The 22578-nt window shown below is 35.4% G+C and overlaps 1 protein-coding gene across 1 annotated transcript in view; it reads right to left on the minus strand.

Moving 5' to 3' along the window:
• Positions 1 to 22578, minus strand: part of RXFP1 (relaxin family peptide receptor 1) — a 44260-nt gene that overhangs the window by 16607 nt on the left and 5075 nt on the right. The window contains exons 2-5 of the mRNA XM_074821268.1: positions 15099 to 15163; positions 13827 to 13982; positions 1146 to 1250; positions 208 to 313 (exon numbers count right to left, since the gene is read on the minus strand). Of these exons, the coding sequence (XP_074677369.1) occupies positions 208 to 313; positions 1146 to 1250; positions 13827 to 13982; positions 15099 to 15163 (432 nt within the window). The remainder of the gene's footprint in view (positions 1 to 207; positions 314 to 1145; positions 1251 to 13826; positions 13983 to 15098; positions 15164 to 22578) is intronic.

The following is a 22578-nucleotide window of genomic DNA, read 5'->3' on the forward strand; positions in this document are numbered from 1 at the left end:
CACACAGAGTTTTTTAGTTCATTTTCTCTCCTTTTATGCAGGGAAAAACTTAAAACATTAAAGGACTTGTCAACAAAGAGACACTATGCTTTCACATGCACCAGCTGAGCCAACTGGTCATAATTATAAGGCTATAGTTGTGAAAAGGCTGTAGGATTGATAGTCAAACCTGAACAGATCAAGAGATCACTTTTCTGCTCTACTTACATTATGGTTATGTTTGAAGAGACTGATGGAACAGCACGCAATTTTGCAGCATTGCAGAAGATTTCCAGCCCGTGGCAGGTACACTCTGCTGGCACAGCACCAGCCACTGCATGAGAGCAAGAATGTGGTTGTGGCAAAAGGTGGGATAGGTGATGTGATGGGATGTGGAGAGAAGAAATACGGTGTGAAAGAACAGTAAGCACAAAGACAGACATAATAAGGCTGTGTGAAACAGAAATTAAGGCACATGTTGTTATGTAATTGATTTAGACCCAGGAAGACCCCAACAATAAAGGGACACAAAAAATTATGTTACCTCCTGACCTCTGTGAAAGAGCTTGTAAAAGCACATGAGCATTAGGCTTGATATACAGGAATCTGTCATGGACTTTTTGTGGTTCTTTTTTAGATTATTCTGTCCTCTTACATTTACTGGAATGAGCACAACTCTGTCCAGGTGAACACAGGATGAAAATGGGTCAGAAAGTCTTTGGTCCCTTTCACTCCATCTCTGTGCTTTAAGTTAGTGCTCGTAGTAGACAGCAGAGCCAGCAAATCTGTACAAAGGGATGAATGTCTGCTGGAGTGGAGGGGATTTGCAAGAATTATTTGATGTATCAAGAAGTGAATTTAGAGGAATGTTGCCTGCATTTCAGTCTGAAAGTTATATGTTTCATGGTCTTTCCAGTGGTATTAATACATTCAGATAAATGTATATTGCCCTCCTCACTGGCATGTGTTTAACACTTCTCCTACAGAAAATAAGTCTTAATGGAACTGAAATTAGTTTCAATGCATTTGTTCATCTGAGACATTAATTCTGTTTCACTATAAATGAAACTGCACAATATTTCTCTTTCTGATAAGCATATTTGCTGTGTATTTCTATCAAGAAGTCATTAGTAATAATCACACAAATAATATCTGTAATTACTTACAGCACTCAGGTGTCTTTGTCTGAAATGCATACAGAGATTTCAGTTTATTGTATTTGTCCTTTGTATAATGTTTGTCAAATTGCAGAGACCATCCATTGTTGTCTTCTAAAAAAAAACCACAAATGGAAGATACATTAGAACAGAAATAGAAGGTAGAAATACCGTCACTAAATTTAATGCATCAAGTTTTATCTAAATAACATGTTTTTTTCCAGAACATTTCACAGACCGTTAGATGACATTTATACAGCTACCTAATCACACGTATGTTGAGAGATTATGCGCTGCGTAGTAGGAACAGCTTATTATACCTTCCTTCAACAACATTTTCTGGGACAGTTGCACTGAAAATTATTGTCTTTCACTTCAGAACTTTTTGTTATGTGAGTCTGAAAACGAGAGGCAACCCTATTTTCCTACTTCCTTAAATGTGCAGGTTTGTCAGTTTGTCCAGTAAAGCTCAAATGATTACTATGACCCCGACTACTTCTTTCAGAGGGCTGTCTCACACTATCACAACCTATAATTTCTTTTCTGAAAATCTAGGTGAAGGCCAAATGAACACTGCTTTTCAAAAGAATGGGTGACATGGTGTAACATATTCAAGTCAGTATGTCTAAGTTAAGTTTACTATGCATCTTCTTAACAAAGCGTTATTCCATATTACCAGTTTGGTTGCTGTAAATAGATGTACTGGAACAGAGTGGTTTATGGCCATAAAGGTGAAAATTGAAGAGCAGACCTTTCAGTTCCTTCCCACAAATGGAGATTTCCAGATACAATAGTGCTGAAAATAATGACAGACATTTCTTGGAAGTCTGTCATATATCTGACATCTGACAAATTAAATGATCAGGTAACCACTTCCAAAACAGGGCAGGAATACACACCACAAAAAAAAAAAAAAAAAAATTTGCTTTTAAAAGCTGTGATCCAATTTTAATTTCGTTAATTTGCATCTGGTCTCTCTTCAGCTTTGACCAACACCCACACCTTTTTATTTTAAAGCATCTCATTCAATGAATATGCACCAGTAGCAGAAATGCTCCTTAGGATGGCACTCACTGTCAAAGCATCAGTCATAATTGAAAGCAGTACTTTGTAAGAACACCTAGTGTCAAAAAACATTCATAAGAAAACTCTGAGAATGGCTCTGCTTTGCTAGTCATTACAGTCTTAGTTTCACTTTTATGATACGCTAGCAACAGTCCTTTCCCCTGCAATTTCACATGGTAATTGTTTAGTTACACTTAAATACAATTCCTCACAGACATTTCTCTATAAAACTTTATATTCAAGTAAGCATTACTACTATATCTATTGGCTTGAAAATAGGCAGGGAGAAATAAAATACATTTACTTCTTTGCAACTTCTCCCATTCTGAAACGGTGTCTCATTTTTCATGTCACATGACAACTCAGTTGTTTTCTCAGCTAGGTAGGGAAACTACCTTGAAAACATCTCCCGAAGCCTGTCTATGGAGTGTCAGCAGTCAGAGCTGTTCTGAGAGATGCCTGCCTCTTCACTGTCTAAGCTTCAAAGATGTACTATACATGCTGATTAATGGATATTATGAAAGATTAAGTAACTTCAGGCAAACCATCTTTTATATAGTTATTTGTTTGTTATACATAAATATTTTCAAGATAAAAGATTCAAAGCAAACCAAAATATCTGTCTTCAGGAATTGCTCCATTAAGAGAAAAGACAGACTTGAAACGTGACTTCTTCACTCGAAAATTAATGTGAATTATTTTATGCTCTGCAAGAAAGCCAGATTCCCACCTGAAGAAGGCATTTAAGCACATTTTACTAACTTCCTCAAAAGCACCTGGTATGCTCTATCCATTAGCAGTTTTGTCAGTTTAGATCATTAAACTGATATTTAGAAGCAGCCTTATGCATTTTGGACAAAATGAAAGGTGTTGGCAAACCTGCAGAAATATTGGTCCAGCCTGTTTTAAATGTTCAGTTTTAGGACTACCTAGAACATGAAATCTGTAATTGATGAAGTGATGAGAACAGATCCTTTGCAAGCAGTGAGTGCCTTATAAACCTATTGCCCTGTAGTTAGGGCTGTAATGAGGTTTCCCCTATCACTATTTCTGAATATTTAAATGGAGCACATCCACTGACTTTGATTTGCAAAGCTGGACCCAGCAACTGGGACCTAAAGAAACTAGTGGAAATACAATGTACACAGAGAAGGTGAGATTTAAGAAGAAAGGAATCTTTCATTGGGGATTTTTAAACAGGAATTTGTAATGATGCATTAAAAATGAGATTATTCTTGGAGTATAATCATATCAAATAAATATTTTGCAGTCAGGAATACAGTCTCAAAATATGTTTTGACTTTCTAATTCATAATTACATTCATGGAAAGTTTTGGACAACTAATCACTAATCTGCAGATTCTGAATATATAGTTAAAAGCCATAAATTCTGATCCTCCTGTAAGCCAATGAACATATAAAGTATCATTTTTCTGCATTTCCCTGCTTCTGACACTAAAGAGTGGATAGATGAGATTTTATTCCACCTTTTAGTATTTTTAAAATGCTTTGTCATGTGACAAAGCACATACAAGAGGTGATTATTACTGCAGTTCACACCTGCAGAGAAAAAAGAGGTACAGTGTCTCCAACACTAATGGAAATGAGGGAGAAGTTCACTACGAAGGAGAAGTTCATCAGCATTTTCAAGGATGTTGAGAGGCAGGTGTGTATTTTTGGGTGGCCATAAAAGAGAAGGGGAAAAAAAGTACAGAGAAGAGAGAAGATGGACTATTTAGTACTGGAAGCATTCCGGTTGTCTGGAGTTTCTGGTCAGTTCGTTTTAAATAACGGTCTTTTCTCATGGCATTGATTTTCCTGCCTTCTAGTAGAAATACAAAGGCATATCTGAATATGACAAAACAAGTTGTTAAAAGTTTTTTGACCTTCAAAAATGTTTGCTTTGGGCCAAGCTTTGTGCTCAAGCCTGGGACAGTCTTTATTTTATAGAAACTGTTCTGTCAAATCCCAGAAGAATGTATTGTGCAAATAACTATATTTAGTACAACTGTTCAGTTAAGTACTCAGTGCCAGAACTGTAAATCACTTTGTGATCGTTTAGAGTTTATGTGGTAGGTTTGTGACCTGTTTACCTCTGTCAAGACGAGTTTCTCCAAACACTTTAAGAAATGACTGGTAATAGTACTGATCTTGAAAACGCAAATCTATCTTTTGGGGGAGTACAGCTCAGATGAGAAATTGCTTTTTCTTGAGCCAGTACTAAAATAGATTATGTTGGCTGCACTTCTGTAAAAAAATGAGATCTGAGAAAACAAGGCATCAGCAAATCTTCCCCTACATGGGATAAGTGAAATAAGTAATTATAAACTGGATTTATCTGACTACAGATTAATATACCGTTCCTTGTTAAAAGTTGTCAATTACTGTTTCTGATGAGAAAGGAATGAGAAAGAGTAAGTTAATCCTGCCAAACTACAGATTTGAATAATCTTTTCAGTGACAGATCCAAGAAAATATCAGTTTAGCTCAATTAAAGACACATCTCTTATTTAGTATGGAGCTTATGAACAGGATGTTATCTATATGAATTTCCCCTTCTCTCGGCCATGTCTTCATGGGTTATTATGCAGAGAAATGCTACCAGTTAAATGCATAAGCACTCTAAAGAGACACCGTGTCACCCTTTGATTTCATCTTTGCTCTTAGTGGTCATAACTTGTGGTCATATTTCTTTTTGGCAGTTGTTCAAATATACTTTCTCTTGCTGTAAGAAATGACTTCAGGCTTTTCACAAAGATATCTTTTAGTACAACAGGGAAAACCTATGTCCTCCAGACAAGAAGCAATTCCTTTTAAAATGTTTACAGATGAAGGAATATAATTGCTCTTTTCCAGAGTGTTGGGGTATACTGATACAGTCTAATAATTTACAGTGAGACCAAAACTACACTGAGATTTTACAAAGCGGAGTGTTGCAGTGCCTGGAGCATTCAGCTCTGGCAGTGAATTTCACAGCCCCGGTTTAGATACCCAAGTGGAAAAAATGAAGAACGTAAAACTGGACACCTACCAGTCAAGGCAAAGACAATTTATCCCACACCAAACTGTGTGTCACTGCACATCGACTGTGTCCTATTCCTCCTGATAATTGAAATGTATCTTGCCTACTTATATGTGACAATGCAATCACAGAAAAACAAAGAGGAATTAAATAAATTCAAATAAGGTTTACAGTTCTCTGGATGAACTAGATTACATGCTTACACAAGTTTATTCTTGATTTTTGAACAATTTAATTAATCCAGTGTAACTTTTAAGAAAATAAGCAGGCTCAAATTTCCAAAAGATAAATATTTTCTTAATATTGTATCTTTATTCCTGTGAAACACTTGCATAGAGAAGTTTTCCAGTTTATATAACAATACTTTTAATCTATATAATTAAGCCAATTTTCTATTCTGTTTTTCTCAAAGTATTTATAATTTTTTAAATAAATGTGACAGAATACATTTAAATAAGTTAATGGTATGAGTACATCTATAAAACCTTGAGTTGCTTGAAAGTTCCCTTAGCAGTAAGCCACTACAGTGGAGACCAGAATAGACATAAGCCTACTGAAATGTAAAAGTTCCCCTTAGTTATCAACAATATTTAAAGATGTCAGTAACAAAATTGATTAAAAGCGTCCAGAACTTTAGCAAAGATATTCCATTTGCTGATATTTGCACATCAGTGTAAACCTGATTATTTTAGTACATATACTGTGAATGAAGAGCAATGACAGTGAGAAGAAAATTTGGCCGTATACGTAAAATTTCCATGTGAAGCTTGAAAATCCGATCTTTTGCCAAGTATTTACTATGTTTTGAACAGGTGTTGACTTCCAAGTGTTTCTTTTTGCTTTATAAACAGAATTTACTATCTAGGGCTCAAAACTGAATGGTGTCTCATACATATAAATGTCACATTTTAAGTATGATGGAAAAAAATATCATGCCAGAAAAAGATGAGACTAACTATAACATTATTCATTATTAGTATTAATTTGAAATACAAAGTCATCAAGCTCTTCCTCAATGTGCTGAGGCAAAAATGGGAAGCACCGACCCTCTGAAAGTTCTCATCCCTTATGAGCAATCTTGTAATATTAAAACATATATCTTTTGTATAGATGTTTTGAGACATCCCATAGAAATTTAGATTTCTGCTATGGAAATCTAGAAGATGATTTAATGAATCTACAGAACTGCAATAATTCTCTGTAAGTTTATAGACCTTCAAAGAAACACATATGAAACCAGCATGACATCTATATAGATTGTTATTATTTTCATCCTATTGAATTTTATAGGCCCTTTTAAAAAAGGGGTAGTATGTTATAACATATTTAATAAGGCAAGTCAGTCACCCGAAGACTGCAAGGCACACAGTAACAGATGAGGCCTGTGCTTTTAGAGGTAAATAGGTGCAAGACTTCAAAGAGCCGCTCCCTGCCCAAGTTCTTTTGGAAAACTCTTCTGTGATTTCCAGTTTATGAGCTAGACAGAGCTTAACGAACATCTATAAGTGAACTTTATAACTGGGGAGCTGAATGCTGCCTTTTGTTCGGAGACCTCTTAGGCCTGGGAGCAACACAATGGTAAATACATTTAGTCAGTGAAGCACTCCTCGAGAGAGTCAGAAACATCTTAAATTAAATCTGCATGCCTGTTCTTGCTTCACTGGGCTGGAAAAATGTGGCTATGACACTGTGATTAAAAAACAAATGCAGGCACGCTGCAACCATTGCCTAACTGCCAAAAAACCAGTTTTGCAGAACTATCAGCAAAATTGTACAGAAGCCAAACTTCTAAACACTGAGGAAACTTGTGCTCTCAAAACAGCTTAGACTACTTTGTTCCATTAACTACTCTACATAATTAAAGACCCTGCTTGTGAAAAAAGATAAAATGAAACACACTAGCATGGTGTTCTTTCTATTCCCTTTTTATTATTGCTAGTAAGTAGAGTGGTAGTCAAATATGTAACAGTAGTTGTTGGTTTTTTAATGCCCCATTCACGGTGAAACAATCTGGTCTACAAAGGTGCAAGGGATTAGCCCCAATGCACATGATTTTAGTTTTGAAATTAATAAGAATTCTAGTGTTGCATTTTTAACAATTATTATGTTAAAATACTTTTTATTCTAAATACAACTTATACCTGTGTTATTTGCACATATCCATTTCCTCTAGAGATTTACTAGTAATAAATGACCTATTTCAACAACCAGTTCTTAGGTAGACCATAAGGGCTATAGAGTGGTGTGAAAGGACAGTAACCCTAATTTAAACAAAACATAAACCATATCTACTCAATTTCCAATTAAGCTTAAGAAAAGAATAATTAAGGCATTTATTTATGAGAGTTATATATCACAGACTGCATGGGAAGATACTATATTTTATATCTCCTGTTACTATGACAAATTGCAGGAGATGATATCCTAGATTTCTTAATCTCAGCTAGAGAAAAAAAAAGAAAAATCACTGTTAACACTGTGCTTCTGAACAGTCTTACCCAGTACTATTTAGTAAGGCTAGCACACGAGTCAAAAACATTGTTTTTTTGAAACATGTGAGTTTTTCAATAGTTTGCTAATTTAGGTAAGTTATGATTCTTTGCTCACTGAAGACAGTGGGAGTCTCTCCATTGATTTTAGTAGAGTCAGCCTGCGTCAGTTCTCACCAGGCTCAGCCTTGCTTGGTAAGACATGTTGTGGTCAAAAGCCTAGGTTGTGTGACTGAAGATTTTATATCGGTCTTATTGTTTGCATTTTAAATTAGAACAGAACATCATAAATCCAATAACTACATAGATTATGACTGCATGTTTGGGTACTATCAAACCCAAATGGAAGATAGGAAAAACTTTTAAATCTGAAAGCAGGACTATTTATAAAGAAATGAGTGCACCTGTACTTTACATCCAAGGGATTTTCAGAACATGTAACTATAGGATGCTAACACATAGTGCTAAATTGCAAAGACAAAGCAGTAGGTCTTAATCTTAGACTTCAAGACATATCATAAAATATGCTTTCAAATTGGACATGTAGGATGTGAAGTCCAGAGTTTCCCCTGAAAGGAGAAAATCTCAGTACCTCTTGAGATCTGATTATGTTTCTATATTTCTCCATTTACAATTTTGTACCAAATTAAATTCAAGAGTTGACAGGTGGCTTTTGGAACAAGAAACTTGAGGTGAGCTACACTGCAATTTACTGGGAGGCTTCTCTCCAAGAACTGACATCATATTAACATTGCAGTTAATTTACAGTTATGATGAACAAATCATGCTGACTACCCAGCAGAATGTCTGGAATATTAGGGTCAATTGCAATAAAGATCTTAGAAGATCACACAGGAAAAACAAATATTCAGTCTCTTAGTTATTTAAAATTTAACTGCATTGAGAATTTTTGCAGCACTTTGTAATTAGCATGATATGACTACAAAATTATAACTGACCCAGTGATGTTTCTGGAAGAAATAATTACACAAAAGTTGTTAGACTAATAACGTTACACTTTTATCGCTGCATGTAATAGTAGGAAAATTTTATTCAGAGAAAACTGACCCTTATCTAGGACAAAAGTTTGCTCATTCAGCCCTCTGAGTAGATGGCTGAATCTACTGAGAGGCTGAGAGAACTTTAAAAAAAGAAAATGTAAAGTGCTTATGTGTAAATTATGAAATTTAAATAATTAGGGAACAGATTAAGGATTTTTTTTTTCTCTAAAGCTACTCAGAGAGTTATTTTGAAAAAAACCCATCCGTAGATGATTACTGTCAACATTACTTGCCTTCTGTCCAAATTTGTAAAGTACATTTGTTATGATTTAACTTTTCATGTTTTTGCAATTTGTCACATGTCAGAATTTGTTCATCTAAACAAACATGCACTTTAAGATAATAAAACACATGTGGACTCAGTGAAAAAGCTACATCACAAATACTGTTGTTTTGTTATTTTTGGTTTATATTAATCAACTGTTGCTTTTATCTACTGCTGCTAGTTTTAATTTTGTTTTGTTTATCATTAAGCGTCATTGTCAAAGTAGAGATTCCAAAATGCTTATTTCCATGAATATGTACTTGGGAATATGTACTTGGCACTTTTATTATGCCATTGGGCTTCAAAAGTCTTTGCCTAGACATTGACAGCAATGTTGCAGCAGTAATGTATTTGATATAAGAAATACTCTTTACTTGTTTTGGGAACAATTTCCATGTCAACACTGCCATAGCATTAGGTGAGCATAATTTGTGATTATGCGTAGTGTTTATCCTTTCTGCTCATGTTTAATAAAGCAATGAAGTAAACAAAAGTTCTAACCTCCCATCTATAAACATCAAGTAGCTACAGAATCAAATATTACAGCTGTAAATAAACAGGAAAAGGTCTTCCGTGAAAAATTAGGCTGAAGCCATTACCTTTGAAATCAAACGTCTCAGTAGGACAAAACACTATCAAACTCACTCTGCTTTGCCAACTTAAGCTTTAAGCAGGCTTGGGCACAGAAGGATGCTGGAATTGCTATATTTTTTTTTTTCCCCACACATTTTGAATTTTGCTAACAGGTACAAAAATAATCCAAAGTGAAATGTGATACAGGCTAAACTGTTTAACAATGCACTCAGACTTTTCAAGAACATGATGCTTCAGAAAGTTTGAGCATGGGGCAGAACAGCAGAGAAAAATTTGCTGCCATACACAAGCCTGAAAAAAGAAAGTCCTCAAAACCATAAGCTTTTATGACAAATTATGAAACTTTAAATCATTCTTATTTAAAAATACCATATTCATGACAAATTTGCAGAGACACCCACTTCTACTTGATAGATTATGTTTTCAAGTTCAAAAGGTAAGATTGTATTTTCCATGCACATTTAAAGTTATCTAGTCATAGTTCAAAAAGACCCCCCCCACCACTTCAGGCATGATGAACTGCTTGTCTCCTCCTCTCATTGCAGTTTACTACATTGCCTTAGGCTCTTCCCAATCAGGATATCACACACAGTATTTTACTGGTTTTGGAAACCCAACTAGGTGACAGAGGCATGTGAGTTTTCAAAGATGAGTGGCTTTACTCTACTGTAACATATCGGATACAATTCACCCCTTTCCAGAAGTGGAAGAAATGCTGAAGCTGAGCTGACCAGCAGGATGTCCACACCCTGTGGTTAAGCACTAACACAGCAGTCTGAGACTTAGAGTCTGTTCCCAATTCTGCCTATGATTCTAATTCCAGGTCATTTCACTTCTCTGGACCATAGTTGTATGTTTATTATTTGGACATGGATATCACAGTGGAAGTGAAAGAGGAAGTAGATTTGAAGAAGGCACCATGAAGCCAATCTTTGGTGTGGGGTTGGATGTAGACAGCAATTACAGCACATCTGAAAACACATCTCTCAGTGAGGATTTGGTTTAGTTTGAAATATTTATAATCATGTTTTGCTGTTACCAGGCATGCAGTGCATGAAACAGGACTAATATTGCAAATCATCTCAAAGATTACAATAAATATCTCTATAGGAATGAGGACTTTAGTCATTAAAAAAGGAAAGGGACAGAATTGCTACAAGATAGTTGAACTAGTTTCAGTATTTTCAGAGGCTCCTGTCATGTTGGTCTCTTTTGCACTGATGCCTTTTACTTGTTTCAAGGGCATTTAAAGACTTTTACAAAGCGACTATCTTGGAAGATCTATGTGTGCTTTTTAAGCTAGTTGCTTCTCTGCTCATTTCATTCACTGATGTTACTTAAAAGTGCTATTTCAGTAACTGCAATTGCTGTTAATATTCAGCACGCTTAGTGGCTTGTATTGAACAGCTGTACTTTAGATTCTCTTGTTTAGAATACCTGGGTTTTTTTGGAAAAGCAATATTATAGTTTTCAGAAAAAGTGTGGGTTTTTTCCTTTTCTTCTTCATTAGTATTGTCCTTTCTATCACAGAAAGAAATACTGTCCATGACAGCTTTTTTTTTGTGTTTCCTTATAATACTGGTCTGTACATAATATTTTTCTGTAGGCTTAAGATAGTGCTTTATCATTACTGAAGAAATCATTAGTAAAACAGTTGCTTTACTTAGCTGTGTTTGAGATAGATGCATTAAAAAAAAAAAATTCTGAATTCCTTTGAGGTTCTAAACTGATTTTTTTCACTCCCCACACTTGTTGGGTTGAATGTTGTAGACTAGCCACCTCAAAGCTCTTATGCAAATTTATGCAAGATCTAAGTGTGTAAGAATTTAAAAGTTGAGCTACTTAGAGTACCTTATGGATATTAAAATTTCCAATGGTATGGCATGAAATAAATACTACACTGGAACAATTTAATTTTGAATTGCTTTTCTGTAACCAGAAACAATGACTTCAACTGAAAACTAGTTGTATATTTAACAAATGGGTAGAAGGAACCAGATATAACTGCTAGCATAAGTCAGGCATACTAAAACAGTCTTGGGAAACTGCAGCCAAAAAGAATAGCTGGGTAGTTTCTTTGTTTGGGAGCTAATCAATGAGGCTTTCTTTCTTGGATTTCAAGCAAGATGGATGGTCACAAAACAGTTATCCCACAAAGATCCTCACTCTTACTACAGTGTAGGGGCATTGCAGAAAATCTCAAGACATTCCATGTTCTCATGCAAGGAAGTGACTCTTCTTTTGTTTGAACAACAAAATTTGACTGCAGCAGCAGTTTTTGAGAAAACATTACTACTGAATATGACCTTAATGCGTTATACATGGCATGCATTTCTAAATGAGAATATGGGGTCAAGATACAAGAAAAACACTACTAGTGTAGTTTTGCCAGTAAATCAATACAATGGCTCTTCATCTTTTGTATGTTAGGTTTTCAGAGACTGAGGCTAGCTCATTCTTGAATTACTATACCCAGATGAGGATTCAATATCACAGCTGAATTGTCTTGCAGGCTGTACTGTCTTGTACATCCCATTATGAAACTGTGCAATATCCTAATTGCCATTTGATCAAGCTGTACACTTTCAGCAAGTCTTTGTAAGACAGACTTCCTGGTACTATACAGAAATGATAAACCAACTGTTTATAGTGCTTGGACTTCTTAAATGTAAGAGGGCACCACTGTCAGCAATTTCTGCCACTGTAGGCAAGATAATTAGAGAAGGGTGGAACAAGAGGCAATTTTGTTTGGGATTTTGCTTACTGGAAATGGAAAGTATGTTTCTGGCATTAGCAAATGACTAGAAAAAGCTGCAGGTCCATTCGATGGGATTAGAACTAAAAATGACTTTCACATGGATTAATATGCTGAAATTCAATAGGTATAAGAAAAAGATACTACAAATATGTACAAAAATCAGCTTCACAGATATACAATGAGAACAACTATTTACAAAACCTCACTGACTTTGTTGAGAATGCTTGTGAAAAATACCTTTACCATATTTTTTTAAAATTTCTTTCAGAAAATTTATTTTGTTATACATAATTTAGAAGACTCACTTAATATTTTAACACACCCCCCACTGTTCTGATGGCAGTGTGCCTGGCTGGGACAGGCAAACAGCTCACCTGCTTGGCTCTGGTGAGCTGGAGGCAACGTGTGAGGCCAGGCACCATGCATCTGGCTGCCCTCCATGGCTACAGGCAAGCTACTAAGGAATAGGAAGTCTAGTTTCCCTATCTGCTATGGATCAGCAGTTCTGGAGAGTAGCTCTGAAAGTATCCAGGCTGTTAGTAAGCTGACAATACCAGTAAATAAAGTGTGCTAGGGCACACTTTTCTCTCCCTGCAGTCATAGCTCACAACCAAATGACTAAGCTCTCCTCTCACAAAGCATAAGGAGACCTTTCCCAGAGTGTTCCAGGTCTGTGCCACCCTCTGAGCCGTGTCCAAGCACTGCTTGAGAGATGCTGCTCAGCACAGACTAAAGCTGTGCCAGGGCCATGTTCACTAATAAGCATGGTAGATGCAGTGCAAAGCCCGTGCCCTGGCCCTACTAAGTTTGCAGCAGGTGTAAAACCTACAAACCAAGTCAAGTTCACGGCTACATGTGGTGGGGCCAGGAGTGACAAGGATCACAACAGCAGGCAGCAGTGACCTGAGTATGTGTATTCCCTGAGATTTTGACATTTCCAAACCCCAAAGCCTGGTAGCAGTGAAGCTTGCACAGCACACTCACGCAGTCACGGTTTTTCTCCCAAATTAGGACATAAACAATATCTGAAAAATCTTGAAATTCTTCTTAATTATGTTTCCCACCCAGCTTTAAAAGTCACATTAAGCTTTATACAAACTCTGTTAGTGTATACATCTACCTCTCCTCAGCAGAGATCTTTGCTAGATCACATATGTCCATTTGTACACATCAAAATGACACATGTAAGCAAGTTCAAAGCAGGGATAAAATTGGATGAAGTGATACCTTACAGAAACTAAAACATGGTGCATCCTTCTTTCCTAACAAATGGCTTATTGGGTGGCTTTATTAACTAAACCAAAGATCTGCTGTATTCTCTGCAAAACATTTAACATTTTTATTCCTAACACACAACAATTCTCTATTTAGTGTGAACACTGCATGGGTTTCAATGACTGCAGGTGCTAGACACAAAAAAAGTCTCAACCACGTACCACAGTTGTCTTCGTCAGCCTGATTCCCGCAGTCATCCTCACCATTACAGTGAAGTTGCTGGGGCAAACACTTGGTGATATTGCCACATGGAAAGTAGCCCAGGGGGCACCGGATCCCAACTCCAGAAACATGATCTTCCAAAGTGTCACGGATGACTAAACAGAAATAGAAAGAATAGGCTTAGTTTAAAATGTGCTCTTACTGTTTAAAGATCTTTGAGATTATGCTTTTATACTCATTTGCATTTCAATGTGAATATCAAGCGATAAATACATATTAGTTCATTGAACATGCAATTACAATAGTATATTCAATACTTGTTAACTTGGCAAAAACCATTTATATCATCAACTAATTAAAATTTGCTTTGATACAAAGCAACCAGGTGATTCCTCCCCACACATCCTAGTAATAAGATGGCAATGCTAGTCATAGAAGACAAATGACCTAAGGCCACTATTTAAAAGGATTCTTTCACTCCGCACTAGAAATTAATTTATTAGAGCAATATACCAGATAAGATATGCAGATACGGGTTACATTAATTTGTGCTGAAAATTTAGAGTCAGATAGATAAGTCCTTTTATACAAAGTCAGCATTATATGTTTTTAAATGTATTCTAATTTTAAAACATTCACTAGATGTAAACTGATCAAGGATGAAAGAACAAGAAAAGTAAGATCAAATCTGTGATGCGGTTTTGCTGAAGAATGAGTGAGACGACATAAAGGTGTCATTATGAATCCTTTCAAAGAGTTGTCAACCTGGTCCAGAAAATTTGGAGATGTTGTTCAGAATCTACCAGTCTGAAGTTTAGATACACAGATGCTGTTCTGCTAAAACCATGCTTTATAGGAAGCAATTTCACAGAATATAGGGACTTCATTCAAGCAGTGCTGAGGGGAAAGGTAGAGGGATCTGATGAGGGCCAGCCAGGGCAGCTGGAGGAACCTACCTGTCCTCTATTCCTCAGTTCTCTGCACTACAGCAGCTCTGATTACCCACATTTGCAGATGCATGATGTCTTACCAGTCCCTCCAGTGCACCTGAGGGACAAATTCTACCACCACCACTTTTTCCAGAGTGAGCGCAACCGATCTACTGCTTTTCTAATGAATTGCAGGGTGCCAACTCAGATTTCTTGTCATACAAGATCCATGTCTTCTCAGGAACATACTATGGAGAGGGTTTCAAATTACTCCGGAATTAAATTTGTTCACTCTCCAATATATCAGACATGGAGAAAATTATCACCAGCACAGAATGTTACCTAGTGCTCTTTGCACTCCCAAAGCTTCAGTAAATCTACCTAGCGAAGCACCATTTTGCAAGGGCCTGCGAATTTAATTTTTGAATATCACTTCCTCATTATAGCTAGCATTTGACTTAGTGAATGCTATCACAAAAAAAAGATAAAAATTCCAATACAAATTATATTTTGTTTCATTGCTTAGAGCACTTGAAATACTCTATACAAACTTCATTAACTGTGATGTGACGTTTGTTCAGATAGTAAATTGCTACTTCGGAAACATGCAACTATTTTTCCAAGCTGTTTTCATAGACAAAGGATAAACCTTCTATGCAACTTTTTCAGATTAACAAAAAATATGTTATTACGCAACATCTGATTTTTGTGCTAAATTTTCTCCTGGACTAAGGGAATCACTGGAAATTGAATCAAGTGCTTCAGCTTCATAAGAAATCTCTTCTGGAAGAACTTTCACATACTAAACACTTGACGGTGCTTACAACTGTGGAAAACTGAAATGTAGGAGCAGTATCTGAAGGAAATTGAGATAATGTTATTCCCCTATGTACTGAATTATCTTTGCTGTCAGAAGTGCTCTGCATAGAAAGTCATATATTCCAACTAACAATCACTGTATGATTTTGAAAAGTTGATTTGCTTTTATCCACAAATGTAAAACCTATGCAATTGCTCAGAGAGAATTTTCCCTTAGTTCTTTATCTCTCTTATGTATAGGTACCAAAAATAAGGCTATATTCTAATCCCAGAGTGAATTCACACTTGCGTATTGTTCATAAACCTCTCTGTTGTTCTGTGCTTGCATTCAGAACATTATCTTTACCCTGTTCCACCCAAAAACAAGTAGCAAAAAAATCTTACACAGACATAGTGAAAGAGAATACGTGTAGTACTTGGTGTCTAAAGTGTCATGCTGTGAAAAGATAGACATCACAGACAACTGAGGCTCCCTTCAGTGCAGTTGTCTGTCACAATCTGAGTAACTACCAAGACACCTGGTAAAAGACAACAATATGGAAAAACTAAACACCGATAAACAAACCCCCACAAAACAACCCCTTATATTTTGTCAAGCCTTTTATCCTACACACTGAAGATATATTCAGACTGAGCTGAACTTTATGCTTAAAGGGGCTGATCTCCATGCAGTTTAAATTTCAAATGGTAGCATTTATCTTCTCACAGTACCATTCAATGGATTTTCATAACATTTTCTAGAAATTGCTATTAATTAGTCAAATAATATTAATCCCTGAACAGATTAATGAATTTACTGTCACAGTTTAGAAATCATTCTTTGTGAAAGAGTACATAATCCCTCACTGTGTTTAATGTTTTGAATTCTCTGTAAATTTATAGCCTTGATGATATCTATTCTGAATCTGCATTACTCATTCTGTGCTATGTCAGATTACTCTGGCATGTAAATACCTGCCTGGGAAAGAAGATAACAAGGCATCCACACTTAACAACTTCATTCTAGTTGAATCATTGAAAGCACTGGTCTTTGTCCATTGACTTGTTAACTTCACTTTGTTTATGCAAAAAAAGACAGAAGTTTGGACCCTGCAGATTGCAGGAGATTTATGAATGGAAAACCCTCCAATCCTCTGAGGAAGTATTTGACAAAGCTGACAAAGGTAGGCAGGAGATAAGACAGTAAAATCCATTGTAAAATGCTAGATAATATTCAAGCAATTCTTTTTTGGATTAAGGAAATAAAACCAGTGTCTTTTATGTGAGGAAAATAGATAAAGATAGCACTGCAACAACAGCAACAAAAAACTATGCTTCTTATTTTGCAAGTATAAACTTTACTGACACTGGAGTTTATCATGCCAAGATAATGATCTATTATGCTATCTTTGTGATGCAGTATTAAAGGTGTTGACTTTTCTACTTGTTATTGATTTTCCACTATGAAAAAATTGAACCACTTTTCTAGCATCTTGTTTCATTGTCCATTTTTTTAAGCATATAAACCTCCTGATAGGATAGCTCTAAAAAATATTGATTAATGATTATTTTATCACATCATGTTGCTGGCTGTTTCATGTTCCTGTTAAATTAAGAAAAATGTTATTTTTTACTCCTTTTATTAATCCATAAGTTATGTCTCTGTTCCATATATGTATTGGGCTTCAAAGGTACCTCTATGTTTTATAGGTTCTCATTCACATCTCATCCAGGATCTCAGCTTTTCTTTTTACCACCAAACTAGTATTGTAAAAGCATGCGACCCTCTATAACACAAAAGAAGTCCCATCAGTAAACTATATGAACAATCAACTTGAACCCTAATATGGCTTGATTAGTATAAATTATTTGTATTTTGTAATGAGTAAATTTGGGACAACATTGTTACCTTACACAGTCGACAGAAAAAAAATCTGATGCTCTTCAGAGATATGGCAAACATAGACTGATAGATAAAGGAAGACTAAAAATTTTTCAACTGTGTATAAAGAATTTAGCTATAAAGGTATAAACTAGAGAAAAAGTGTAACTCAGGACAGATTTGTTTGTGTCTTAGTTATGAAGATGAAAAGTATAAATCTGTGACAGACTTGATTATGTCAGAAGGTTTGCTTTTATAGATAATCCAAGTCAAAAAATCACTGTATACCTCACACAGAAAATGATCTCCTGCCTTCTGGTGACAGAGATAATTTCACACATTTCAGCTATAATGCACCAGCAAAATTTTTTATGTCATAATGATCAGAGTAAATATTAAAATATTTGCAATGTTTCTAGAAAAAATAGAAAAGAAATAGATGAGCTGGTATCAGTACAAATGGCAAAACCACAAACAAGCATCTTTCTGACAAGACATTTGTTGTCTCGATATAGAATAACATTCTATCCAGTAGGGCGTGTTTGTGATTCTACAAATTAAATATTTCTGAATATCAGGTACTTAGGATCCCCCTCCATCCTCCAAGTCTTCTCAGACTTTCAGAAAGAAAACAATTCATGTCATATACCTTTTAAGCTTGTTTAGACCTGCTGCTTCGAGGCAGTTATTGCTAAGGCAGACATCTGTGATCTTTCCTCTAGCTTGAAGAAAATGGATAACTCTTTTCCTGATAGTCTTTAAAATATAAGACTAATTTACCATTGCTTTCCTTTTTTAAAGGAATAAGTAAGAGTTGGGTTCTTATCTAGTATGAGATGGTAGGCTCTGTCCTCTGTTGCATGGATGCAGAATCCCTGGGGAAAGAACACGACAGCCCCTCTTTAATGTCATAAAATGAAATCAAAAGAGGGAACGCATTTGGGAAAGCCAAGAACAAGATATTCCCAGGAGAACACGGTTTTCCTTCCAACTAAATCAATTAATGAAGTTCACTGGTTTTGTGCATTCTTTGAAAAATGGTACAAAATTTTGAAACGAGAGATCACATTACAAGTGCTGTTTGAGAAACCAAATAAGGGATATGTGCACTAGAACATGAATTTAACACAGTTACTTGTAGCTTCCATTAAACAAGTGAATATGACTCCATAATGGGAACAACACTGGGCTGATTAGACTGAGTCATAAGCAATTAAACTAATCAAAGCAGCATTAGTCATTGCTTCGTACTTGCTAGTCATGCCAGTTTCAACTGCATTTCATACAAGTTCACATAAGGGCATATCATAATATGAGGAAAATATCTTTGTATTTTCAAAAATTTGAATCTCACGAAGACCCATTGTCATGAGTCCAAAATGACTCTCAAATTCCATCAACCAAATAAGCTGAGATGTTTTTCTTCACTTGGAGTAAGTTATCAGTTTAAAAGTACTGGGGCTGAGGAAATCCAACTGTTTTTAAAAAGGAGTCCTTAGATGACAAGGACCAAGGAATGATGACGGTACTGAAGAATCTGCCCTGAATGATGGAAGATTATTTTATTTACAAATTATTATTATTATTTCACAAATTATTATAAATTTTTAAAAATTATTATTTTATAATGATGTAAGATTATTTTATTTACAAAACCCCAAGTTTTTCAAAGAGACCAATGTAAATTTAGCAAATGGCGGCTTTTACCATCCTCCCATAACTTACTGTAGTTGCTGTACTTCTAGACACAGTGGGAAATGGGCTAGAGCAAGGGAAGACTGAAAGTCATTTGAAATGGTTCTTTTGAACCAGAATGTTTTCTTCAACTAAAACAGAAAAGAGTCAACAAAGGAGACATTGAAGTTGAAATTAATTTTGCCCGTCACTTTTGTGCTAGCCTGAATATCTCAAGATGACAGTTGATTAAAAAAATTCCTCTTCTACCGAAGGGCATGTGAACTGTCTTCGAAAAACCTTTAGCGTAATATAGAGGAGGAGACCTCATAGGCCTGTAACCTTTATTTTCAAAGATAAATCATCAGAACAAGGTTCGAAAACAAGATTATAACTATTAATTAATGACTGACAAGGAATAGTAGTGACAAGTAGTTGACCAACTCTGATCAGAAGCATTTGAATCACCAAGTGACAGAAAAAAAAAAAAAAGAAGATATGACATCTTAAAAAGATCTTGTTTTTTTTTTAAAAATACTTTGTGGTCTGAATTTGTCCATTAAATAACATCTAGAAGCAAGTGATATTTAGTCTTACATTAGTCTTACATTAATTTTCCTGGTTTTTTTTTCTGAATTATTCAGTTTCTTCCTACTAAACAAGGGAATTTTGGAGCAATTTATGATAGAGACTAGGATGAAGTTAGTACAGTGTATTTCAGGATAGAAATACAAAGTTAACTTTTTGCATGTTTTTATTTAACTTATTACAGCTTTATCAGTAGGAATACTTTTTTTTTTTTCCCAGCACGTAATTTTATAAAGACTCTCCTAAACCAGGTACTTCTTTTAGGAAAAACTTTCTAGTGATTTCTGTGAATATGTAATGGTAATACCATACTACTCAAATTATTTTTCTTAACATTTAAAAACTGTCCATAAGTGACATATTGAAAATAGATTTTAGTTTCATACAAGAATAAAAAACAGTTTATGCACTTGAACTTTAATGCTGTTAATGTACACATTTGGAGTAACCCCTTGGGCAAAACTTGTAGACCAAAATAGACCTTGCTCGAGTGGCAATAGATACTTCAGCATTAATCCTTGAGGCAAAGCATCAGTGGCTTAAAAGATTTAAACATCTGTACGGGGTCCCCACAGGAGTATAATTAAACTGTTATCACTACAGCGTCTTTTCTGTAATTTGCTTCTCTCTTCCTTTGTTAATTGTTCAGCCCTGATGTCTATAGCATTTTCTAAATATCTGTATAGCATATGCATCATGTTCGTAATTTTAGATTTTATTGGGTGCAAGGGACACAGTGGCATTTATTCAGAATGCCAAATGGCTGCAACAACTTCATTTCTAAAACACTAGCAATTTTTTATATTTTGTCTGTTGCTTTTGCAACCAGAATTACATTTTCAGTTTTATTGCATTACATTTTTCTTTAGTAGACCATATTAGATGTCATTCTAGGCATATGTAGTACTTGAATTACGTACATAAGTTTATGACTGACTACATAAAATGTTTGCCTGTGGAAAGGATTTTAGCACAAAAGATGCATATATTGTGACTGTCTATATTGCATGCCATTCTGGTCATTATCTTGGACTTTAATTTCATATAGTACCTTTACGTCTTGCTGTGGGTTTCACAACGCTTTCATTTCAGAAGCGTTTTTCAAAACAGAAAATCTGTACTATCTTTTTGAAAATATAGACTCCAATCTCATAACAGCATTACTGAAGTTCATTATCAGTTATGCCACAGATAACTCAGTCTAATTAATCCAGCTATGGTGCTGGAAGTCCCTCTTTGTATAACTGCCAGATAAATCTACTCAAGGGCCAGAAACTGCCAGTAGAACAATTCAAACTGGTCATGTGGCACCTTGCCAGAGGATTTGGCTCTTATACCTTTTATTAATTTGTCTTTTTGTTCTGCTTACACAGAACTTAGAATAAAAAGATTCTGATGCACAGAAAGAGCTGAAAGAGATAATATTGCTTGAAAAAGCCCCAATATGTAGTATAATGAATTTTATCCATAAACTCAAATTTTGTAGGGCATTCCCAGAATATGAGGGTTCAGCACAAAGACACAAATTAATAAGCAGAGCCAAATCTTTCTGTCACTCCCCGTCCCTTTTTCTTCCTCTCCCCAAAGACACAGAATTTAAATGATATCTGACTATTATTTCTGTTTAGAAATAAGTTCTATCTCTGTGTTCTGACATGTTTTCCAATGGAAAATACATCAAGGTAGGCTTTCTTTTACCCTAGTGTTCTGCATTGGTGTAAATCCTTTGATTTCACTAATTTCTTTTTCATAGTGGTGCAATATCAAGTCTAAAGCTAGACACATGAAACACTAGAGTTTTATTTGGGTGACGTTAGATATAGAACAATAATGAAGGCACCAATGTAAACGTGTTAAATATACTGTGCTAGTCAGTAACATCCCACCTGAAAGTCCTAGAAAGGCACTGGTTAGCCATCAAAGTCAAGGAAAAGTCCCTTCCCAGGAGCTGATTCTTTCTCACAACCACTGAGGAATGTGCTGGGCTGGATCTCTGAACCCCAACAATAAAAAGAAATTTCTCTCAAATATTTTTTTTCCTTCTTTGAAACAGCCATTTATCAGTAAATTAGTGTCCCTCAAGCAACAATCATTCACCTCATCTGATAACCAGCATTATGATTTTAAATATGTAAAGACAGTAATCAGAGATTACTGTAAAGATATTCACTTCAGACTTGTTTCTTTGCACAAGTTAACCCAGTCAGCCTTATATAAAGTAAGCAAAACTGAAACACTGATTAATGGAAACTAAATTATTTAAATTAACAAACAACAGATATTTCTAATATGTCTCTCAGGTCTCCATAAAGAAAAGGCAGGTTTAAACGACAGAACATCATATACAGGAGAGGAGTTTGTGTACATGTGCATTCATGCATGGAAGTAAAAAGAAATCCAGGAGATGAGACAGAAAGTACTTGTAGCAAAGCCCTAAGAGAAAGCTGCAATGAAAAAGGGAATGAAATTAGAATGGCAACAAACAGGGAAATTGCTGATATTCTAATTGTATGATGTTCTGAGAATATATTATCTGTAAACAAGTAGAATATCAAAGAATTACGTGGTTATCATTAACTTCTCATAACAGAAAACAATCTAAAAGATCATAACACTTTGGCTAACTTTTCTTAGGTCAAAAAGGGCAAAACCATTTTTTTTTTCTTCTTCTCCTCCCCACCCCCCAAAATTGCATGACTTAGCTGTGATTTCTTTCATACCAACTTTGGTATGCTCTTGTGATGGAAAAAAGAAAAAAAAAAAAAAAGACTGCTGGAATGAACATCTTGCAACATTGATGATAGATAAATAGATTTGAGAAGAGCCAGACTGACAACAGACTGAGGAAAAGAGCCCAAAGGGGGTCAGTGGGAGATTTTA

This window comes from Strix aluco, chromosome 4 (genome assembly GCF_031877795.1).
Source record: "Strix aluco isolate bStrAlu1 chromosome 4, bStrAlu1.hap1, whole genome shotgun sequence".
Lineage (NCBI taxonomy): Eukaryota > Metazoa > Chordata > Aves > Strigiformes > Strigidae > Strix > Strix aluco.